This window comes from Halichondria panicea, chromosome 12, assembly GCF_963675165.1.
Source record: "Halichondria panicea chromosome 12, odHalPani1.1, whole genome shotgun sequence".
NCBI lineage: Eukaryota > Metazoa > Porifera > Demospongiae > Suberitida > Halichondriidae > Halichondria > Halichondria panicea.
In genome coordinates, this window is record NC_087388.1 from 5,351,406 (window position 1) to 5,361,590 (window position 10,185).

The 10,185-nt window shown below is 40.6% G+C and overlaps 1 protein-coding gene across 1 annotated transcript; it reads right to left on the reverse strand.

Annotated features, from left to right (window-relative positions):
• Positions 1-216: 216 nt before the first annotated feature.
• LOC135345307 (hepatocyte growth factor receptor-like) lies at positions 217-6,729 on the reverse strand. Its single transcript, XM_064542740.1, has 18 exons — positions 6,637-6,729; positions 6,361-6,466; positions 6,104-6,292; positions 5,636-6,032; positions 5,313-5,574; positions 4,896-5,117; positions 4,683-4,835; positions 4,400-4,638; positions 3,870-3,916; positions 3,721-3,813; positions 3,579-3,662; positions 3,175-3,392; positions 2,783-2,895; positions 2,487-2,652; positions 1,903-2,045; positions 1,520-1,677; positions 596-709; positions 217-387 (listed from the first exon to the last, which is right to left on the reverse strand). The coding sequence occupies exons 2-18, from the start codon at positions 6,422-6,424 to the stop codon at positions 281-283; spliced, it is 2,769 nt and encodes a 922-aa protein (XP_064398810.1). The 5' UTR covers positions 6,425-6,466; positions 6,637-6,729; the 3' UTR covers positions 217-280.
• Positions 6,730-10,185: the final 3,456 nt, after the last annotated feature.

Here is a 10,185-nt window from a genome sequence, read left to right on the forward strand (position 1 = left end):
GGGTTATTTTCGTATGGTGGACATTTTCGTAGATTTCGAGTCGTATTTAAGAGCAATATACACAATTAAAACTACGAAATTCTTCTACCACAATATAGATTCAACGTCACTAAAATACTAAAATTTAATGGGTTGTTCCTACGAAAATTACCCGCCATATACGGTAATCAAATCACTATACTGCATGGTAGAATATATACCGTAATTCAGCTCAGTTTTATAATATTATACAGGAGAGTCATTCGGCCATTAAACAAAAGTTATTGTCTGTTTGTAGTCATTAATTTTCTTCTCCGAGGCCAGACGTACTGTTCTCAGTTGTTAGAGGGTTACCTGACAGAAGGTCGCCATGGTGATGAGGGGCTTCAGTAGGCGTGGACACATAGTCTACAGTGAAAGAATATCGTGTAGATGAAACAATTATAATTATTGACATAGCTCCCAACATTAATAATTCATAGTCAGTATAGTACAGTAGACGGAAAAGGTACAGTATTTTTGCTTTTAGCCACTATACTATAGTACAATCATATGTATAGGAAGACCTTACAATCTTAGGGCAAAAGTCTTAAACAGATTGTGTCTATACACTTACTGAACTGCTCCTCCTTGAGGCCATGGGCACTGTTCTCAATTGTTAGACAGTCAGCTGATGGAAGGTTACCATAGTGATGAGAAGCTTCAGTGGGCGTCAGTACATAGTCATATTCTACAGTAGAGGTAATGAAACATCAATCCAAGGAGTAGTTGATGGGAATCAAACAAAACATAGCGTATACATGTAGCATGTTGCTGAAAGTCCAAGGTTAAATATTATACATACATGGTCATTTTACAAAAATAATAATACATTTTATAGCTATAGCTAGTGTTTCAATGTATGATGATTCAAATTTGTTGTTGAGCATACTAATCAATTCTTCATGACATGCCAAGAATTTGGCAATACAGCAATTTTCCAAGTACAAAGTGACACTACATGTACAACAATGAGTATCAACGTAGGGAACATAACAATGTAATGTTGTTCATGATGTTGTGATTGACATAAGGCCACTCTCCCCTTCACTTGTTTTTGACCAATCCTAGCAATTTCAGTGGTGCAAGTTCACATCTTTTTTGTTCAGCAGGGGCGTAACTAGCAATGAGGCAGAGGAGGTCCTTGCCTCCTGTACTATTGAACTTCAAGTTTCCTGTGACTCACATCACTATATATATATAGCTTTTACTAGCTCTAGCTAGCTAACTTCTGGATAACCAGCCAACTATAGGTACATAGAATGAGCAGAAATGAGCTCTATCACTGTCTTGTTGATGAAGAAAAGGGAAGAAAAGCAAGTAAATAGCATTTTCATGCGCTTCTACGCAATAATTAGTGGTGTGGTTTCCAGTGAAACAATTTGCAGGGGCGCAAGCTCTAAATAGACCTACAACATGTGACGATATATGCGAACTGGAGTCAGGAAGCAGTTGGTATCTATATAGGGTGAGAGTTTCAACAAATTATGTCTACACTTACTGAGCTGTTCCTCCTCTTGACTGGTGTCCACTAACACCATTCCGAGCTCAGTGTAGTCAGAGATGGATGCCAGTAGTTTCTCCACAATGGAGGACAGTTGTGAGAAGGTTGGCCTCTCCTCTGGATCCTCCCTCCAACACTTGCGCATCACCACAGAACTGGGTGAGTGAGTGGTAGGGGGAGATGTGCGGTCATGCAGTTGGGGGAAAACACAACATTTTCCTCAAAGTAACTCTTCTAATTTGTGTCTATGCTCCCGATGAACTCAATTTAATGCAAGGAAAGAGCTTGTTACAATACAGGAAAATTGCAGCTGACTCCAAGAATGCGCTTGCTTCAAACACAGTACTTGTAACTGCTACGAACTCAGAGTGAACACTTACATCTCGGTGGCACAGGCTGTGTTGAGAGGTTTCTCTAATCTCCGCCCCTCCCTCAGCAACTGGATGAGGGACAGCGGGTCCACGGCAGGGTAGGGGGTCCGTCCTCCATTGAAGACCTCCCACACAGTCACACCATACGACCACTGGGCACATGGACAAAAAGTGTTATTGCACTAAGATAATAACAGTATATAATATAAAAAAAATGCCTTCAGTTGAGTTAGGACCGTAGGAAAGTTTTAAAGTGGGGAGGCTAATACAAAATAGGGGGGTCCTCCAAGCAAGAAAAAATCTACTGAATGTTCTCTGAGATGAAACAAACCATACACACAAAAAATTCTTATACATCATCAATCATGATTGCATAAATACAGTGCCAACAATTGATGAGAGCACATGGACCAAAAGTGTTAATGCATGCACTAAGATAATGACAACATTATGCATAACAATGCCTTCGGTTGAGTACATTGTATGTGATTACACTAAAATTTCACATAATTATTTCACTGAAAGTGAGGCAATTTGCTAGTCTAAGAGTATGTGCTAAAATAAATGTCTACCATGCATGTGTACTGACTGACCACATCAGTTTTCTCTGTGAAGATGGCATCGTTGAGACTCTCCAAGGCCATCCATTTGTAGGGCAGCTTCACATTGGCTCGGTTGTTCTGTCTGAAGTAGCCGCTAGCATAGACGTCCTCAGCCAGACCAAAGTCTCCCACCCTGATACCCCCTCCCGAGTCCAACCTAAAGGAATAAACCACACTATTAAAATAATTGTGATACTGTTACGATATTGAACGAAATCTCTCAAAATTGTAGCAGTGCACTGTTAGCCCGGATGCCTCTTAGTAAATACTGTAAATTGTCAACTCACATGCAGTTTCTGGCTGCAAGGTCTCGATGAACAAATTTCTGTTCGGCCAAGTAGGCCATTCCCAGTGCTATCTGATGGCACATCTTTAGTAGCAGTTTCCTCATTGACAGAATCTGTAGAGAATGGCATGGCAGCTGATCAAATGATTTGGTGGTACCGGGATCTATTATGTTAATGCACCCATCTCAGATCTCTGTTGAGCAACAGTTTCTCACACTAAAAGCCACAGATATAAGAGCTACCTTAACAGTAAAAACATATTTGTTACAGTAACATAAATGAAACGCATCTTTTGAAATTTAATGTAGAAATGACATACATTTTTGTTATAATGACGATGATTCTCATAATTATTATAACATAAGTGTATTAACTCATTACGTAAGACACACCTGATCAACCTCACAGTCATCATCCAGCTCAAGGCTGCTCCTCTCTCTCTTGAGGTAGTCGAGGAGACTCCCGTTGGCCATATATGGCATCACTATGGCAACACCTGGGCCAGCATCGAGACACACCCCAATCAGGGACATGACGTGAGGATGGTCAAAGTCCTGCATCTTGTTCACCTCACACACCATGCTCTGAAAATCCGACAACGAGAACAGACCTGCAAGTAGACAAAATTAATGATGAACAGAGAATCATATATAACTAATGCAATATTGTATTGCAGTTTACCAGAAATCTTATACAATCAGTGACTACAAATCTGCATTGTCTGAGAATCAAATCAATGAAAACCATGACCTCAATTATTTGCGGTGAACAACATACATGTAATAAATAATATTACTTTTTAATGTTTTCACGGCCACCCCTTGTATAGGTACATTGTTCCAGTCTATCAGGACGCCCTTGTACACAATGCCAAATTCACCTGTAAAAATTATATTATAGTACACCATACATTAAGTGAAATACACATCTTTCTTTACCTTGTCCTATTGCAGTACTGGAGAGCTTCAATATTGAGGCTGGTATTTTGAATGAGTCTGGGATGGACTCAGCAATCTCATCGAGCTCTGATTCTGTAGGTCAGCAACAGAGACTATACATATACAGTCATGTAGATAAGAAAACTTACTAACAAGTGCAGTATTGCCATCCACTACCTCCTGAGTTTTTCTAACACTGTATAAAATAGAGCACTGATTCTGTATGTAAATACAAACCCTCGGTTAGGTTTAGTATAGTCTAGCTGGCAGGCATTTTTTCAGGGGTATCAATGAAGTAAAGGTATGAGATATATTCAAGACTGCTGCTCTAACTTACTTTGCATGGACAGTCGAAAGCAACTAGTTAGAGATTTAGGCTCATTTTAAAAGTCAAAGGTGCAATCAATCAATTATCATTGATCACGAACTTTGATCTTTGTTTTATCAGACTGCGTTTTATTACCGGAGACCTTCAAATCCTCTCTTAATGGATATCCAGTAATAATAAAGGTATGGTATATAGGTGTAAAGATGCGATTCAAATGACCACACCTTTACAGTAGAGAAGTATTTACAGTACCAGAAGTAGGCAATGCTTTCGAGGTTCAAGTCAATCAGCAAAATTTATTACCTCGAAAATAACGATACAGTAATTGAACATGCAGTTAACAATGCCTACCTGGTAGCCACAAGCTGCACAATTTGTTCGTGCAAAGCAATGGACACTGACTTCCTCTGCCAGTTGCGATAGAAGCAGACGAATGTGATTATCATTACACACACGATCATCACAACCACCCCAAAAACACTCGGAATGATGATTTCCAGAGGGACCATTGCCCCAGGAACCGCCACCACAGGATCTGTATAGTTCAGTCGCTGGTCCAATACGTGAGCAATGTTGATCCCAATGTTCACCTGAAGAGAGACAGTAAAATAGTTACAGTTTAATAGTCACTCACTTGTATGATGGCTGAGTTTACCCCTCCTGGGGGCTCTGAGGGAGCACTACAAATGACTTCGCTCCTTCTTGATTCACTGGGTGTTTCGGCACACTCCTCCCCTCCCACTGTCACTTGTATCTCACGGGTCTCCACTGAGTCGAGATTATCACCCTGCGTGGATATACTACACATGATAACAAATAGGGTCAGTGTACTAGCAATAAGACGTACCACAATGCGTATGAGGGTCGCTGTGCCACTGGTGACCTCTTGAGAACCCTCCAGCCGGAAATTAGAGGGATTTGAAAAGACACTGATTGGGACGAGTGTTTGATTGGTGGGTGGGGCATCATCAAACAGCAGAGCATAGTCCAGTTGGGTCAGTGAGGTCGTCATTAGATTAGGAGTTGAGCATGTGATGGCGGTAGTGTTCACAACACTGCAGTTGCTCATCTATATATAGGAGGGGGAGAGTACATCATGTAATGCAGTTAGATTGTATATTATTGGAGAAAAGCCTCATTGGAAAATAAAAAGCTACAAAAATGGTCGTAGAACTATCTAACAGTGGTAATCCTGCAACACTGCAGTAGCTTCTCTGTAGGGGAGGGAGCATGCATCATGCAATAAGACATAAATTATAGCTACCAGAAGATCCCCCATTTTCTGGTAGACCTCCAACACAGGCCGTTGTACCACATCCAAGTACACTCCAGTGAAGGTCAGTGTGATACCTCCACTGGGAATGGTGTTGCTAGGAAACACGGCAGTTACATTGGGGTTGTTACGATAACTGAATACAACTCTTGGATTGCTGACTTTGGCAGCATCAATGGACACCACTACCGAAGCATTGGAGGTGAGGGGTCCTGCTGTGGTCCTGCAACGAATCTCATCAGATTGGATAGATCTGCATGGAAAGGTTTGAGTAATAATTATAGTTACTCAAAACAGTCACTCATAATTATTACATTATGTTGCAGACGTAGATTGACCCTTCATCCTCTAGAGAGACCCCAGTGTCGTTCTGATTACCCACATCCAGTGTCGTTCCCCTCACAGTCACTGTGGTTCCCCCGGCCATGGGTCCAAAGGTCGGAGTCATACTGTTGACAGTAGGATCTACCGCAGTGAAGGAGCCAGCGTTTACGATGGCCTCTCTAGAGCCAATAGTCAGAGAGAATTCTTTGGACCCTCCAGTTACAAAGTTGGTGGTTTCACAGACAAACTGACGCCCTGGTATGTAGCCAGTTTTAGTGGGAGTGCAGACCACATTTCCTAATGTAAGGATGGCGTTTTGAATGTGAACAAAGGTCACTCCGAGGTCAGTTCCCGTTACAGTGATTGTTGTACCACCTTCAACTGGTCCTGTGGGGTGAAGTATATAGTCATTCTGACATTGTCAGTATTAATTTTGCATCAGGCTCAACAATGATTACCAGACATTGGAGTGAATGAGTTGATAACAGGAGCAGGGCAACTGCCCCCTTCAGTAGTGAAACTATTGGAACACTCTTGCGTCACCTCACAGCTGTTCTCACACCACCCACATGTGAACTGTGACCCAATTCTGGACGCAAGGCACTCTGAACATCTACTAGCCATTTCACGACAATCATACAGTGTCACTGGGAGGGGGTATGACAGAGACTGTATAATTGTTTGTTCCAATGTGTAATAGTTTGTGTATACGTACCATTGGTCTGTTGCATGATGCTGCTCAGTGGGTGGTTGATGTCATTCGCTGACCAGATTACCATGGCAATCACTGGGGAACTGCTGATCCCAGCAAAAAGTGTGAACTGTACACAAAATCATAATACCTACTAAGTGTACGAATTGTAATGTGTAATGTGGCAATACTGTACAAACCACCTTTGTTGCAGATATGTGACATTTCAGTGACCATTCTTCAAGCAAGCTACCCCCCACACTGACAATTACCCTACGAAAGATCATTGTCAACACTTACTTGTCCACTGCCCACTGTACACAGGATGGAGCTCTCGTTCTCATACCGAGCTGTCAGACTAACTCCATTCACAACACAATAGTACTCAAAGCCATCCGTCTAATGAGAGGGAAGCCATGTAACAATCAGGTACAGAAATCATGCAACTAACGGGGGCGATGAGGTTCCTGGTGGTCAGTCGAAGGTCCTGGGCCACCCTTACTGGTTGAGTGTACCCACCAGAGGGGGGCGTGTCCAACAGAGGGCACTCGGCAGTGAAGTTATTGCCTCCAGACACCTGTACAGAGGATGTATAGCAATGGCGTATATAGGAAGCAATTTCTCAATGGGGGGGCTCTAGTTTTTTGAATAAAAAAAGTACGGCTATCTACATTATAGTGCAGCTTGAAACTACTTAATATAGAGCCCCTGCATGGAGTCCCCCTTCCTACGCCATTGTATAGAGTCACAGCTAGGTCATCATAATCACTGACGGTTATCACCTGTAAGAAGTGAGATTCATTCCTGCAAGGAGCTGATGTTCCACTGCACTGCTTGTTGAGGTTACACCATCCACACAGACTGTTAAACCCAAGGCAGTCCTTACAGCTATAGAATGAGAAAGAAAGCAAAATGAAGTAGGTATATATACGCACGCATGAAAAGCCTTGTGCAGAGTTTGTCTTTAAGTATGGCCGGGAGGTAGAAAGAGTAGACTTGCTAGAGATCGAGAATGAGATATAGATCTATAAAATGTTTTTAAAGAATAGCAAAACGCTTGGCCCTAGTGTCATTGCTGGCTTCGTCCATGTGAGACTCTTAAGTTTTAGTAGCTCAAACTAGTATAGGGCAGTACCTAGCTTCTATAATGCAAAAGAAGAAAAAAAAGATTTTGGACTTTTATAAAGTACCCACACAAATTTTGCGTGACATTCCTGAGCATGACATACATACAAAAGGTTTTCTGATATACAATGCAGTATTAGTTGCCTCACGCTAAGGCGCTCGGTAATTAACCAAAAGTAGCCACACCAATGCAATTCCGCATTCCTAAAGCATGACACGTACACAACATGCATATATATAGTAGAATCTCGATTATCCGGCCCTCTCCATTATCCGAAACTTCGATTATCCGGCTTGGCAATTTTCTTTTAGAAAATGGGTGTGTCCCTAAAATGCGCATGCGCATTACAGCTATTACTATGGAGACAGGCCTGTTTACCTTCTGTGCATGCGCATGTATTATCGTGTATCAATAAATAAGCAACTGTTGCACTAGCTGTTAATCTACCTCCGGTATAACCAGATAATTATAACGGAGTCAAATTGAACGAAAATAAAAACGATTCTAGCATCCCAGATGACACTCGAATGTATTGTTGAGCGTTGTCTAGTGACCGGTCTGTGTCTTTCGCTCAGCCTGCTATCATCTGCAAATTAAATAAGCAAATTATTCATGTAAACCAATATTTATTTTATTCCCAAAGTCGTGGGTGAAGCCTTCTATATATAAAGCATGCAACAACCTAATGGTAAAGAGGTATATTATATATATAGTCAGCACTTTCTTGGAAAATCTACCCAATCAGGTTACCACAACATTGCATTGCAATTGCAAAACCTAGCTAGCAGTATACAGTCAGTGTATCTCAAGGGCATGCTCTTGCATGATTAGTGTCGTAGGATTGGCGGTACAAACAGTTGGCTGTACATTGTACATAGGTGTGTTTGTAGCATTAGCAGTGTTTCACATACTATAAATAGTATAGTGTTGATAGTTGCATTAGCGTCACAACTAGGGGTTGGTATTTTGCTGGCATAACTTTAAGAGCATACATTTTTTTTTCGAGAAGACTGCTTACTGAGTTTACTTGCTTGTACAAAATCAGGAGTGTATAACAGCAAGCGATCGTCACGCTAAAAAGCTTCGCTCTGCTTCATTGTAAAATTAATGCAAATGCAGCAATCGTCACGCTTGAACTGGACAGACTTACAGAGGGATATAAAGCAGACAGACAGACAGACAGACGGATATCCGGTCGCTGAGCTCACTGCAGTACTCAAAACTATTAAAGGGACTTGCCCCAATTACCCTTATAGGACACAATCAAACAACTATACAGTATTGTAGTATTGTGACAGTATAGTATTGTGAAATACTACTGTCACACGATCAAGCATCGGTCACGCTTTTAAAGCACCCCTATCGATGGACCTGGTTATCTCTGAACTGCAAATAGGTTAAACTAATAATTACACTGAATACTCTACCTTTATTTTGTACTGCCATCTATATATTCTAAAGGGAACACTTCCCCCCCCAAAAAAAATTGTGAAATACTGCTGTCAGTGATGATGTCCATTGTTTTAACAACAAGCAATGATGAAATAAATGTGCAATACATCAAAATGTTATAGCTATAGACTATCTAGCTATATATAATTTTTAGAGATCGACTATAAGTCTAGCTGAACTGAAATGCATTTGCATTAATTTTTCAATAAAGCAGAGCGAAGCTTTTTAGCGTGACGATCGATATAATTATACACACTCCTGATTTTGTACAAGCAAGTAACGTAAAGCAAACTCTTTATAATTATATAGTAAACCAGCGACAAGTAAACTGCATGGTACTATGGATGAAAGTGACACAGGTCAACAACGGCATTCTCCAACCATCACTCTTCTATCTATGATCCAACAGACCAGGCCAGGGCTTAGACTCGCAAGCCGTCACTGTTGCAGGTGAACAGTAGACTGGTCAAACTCCGTGTATAGAGACTCATGTTGCACAGTCAGCATATCAGATAAGATTCTAAGTGGCTGCGGATTAGGCCCTGATAAATTATGCTTTTTTTTCACCCATTATTCTATTCTCTAATTCTTGAAAAATGTACCTATTATTCTCATAAAAAATCCAATTATTCTCATAAAAGTGCAAAAAAATGCGACATATCAAAATTAAAACGTAGACATAAACACAGCATGCACATGTACACACATGCAACTGACACACGACATAATTAATATAATCATGATTCTCATGCTGACTTGAACTGATCCTCAATTTTAGCATTTTTGTTATGAAAACGTCGTTATGCAAAACGTAATGTAATGATCTTTACCAAAAATGGACATTTGTGCCTATTATTCCCAATTATTATTTAGACACCTATTATGCAAAAATTATTCCGAGCATAATTTATCAGGGCCTACTGCAGATTTCGTGACGTCAGTATATACTGCATGTGATACCTAGACACCACTGAAACACGCAAATTAGATTGCATCAGAATCAATCCCAGAGCATGTAGAAATGACTTTACTCTTGAAACTCACGGCCTACACATGTTTCAATAAAAACACTACAATGACTTTGCTCTTGTACACATGTTTCAATAAAAATACTCTATACTCTTGTACACATGTTTCAATAAAAACACTACAATGACTTTGCTCTTGTACACATGTTTCTAAAAATACTGCGATGAATCAACTCCTGAAACTCCCTGCCTACACACGTTTCAATAAAAATATTACGATGACATTACTTGAAACTCCATGTA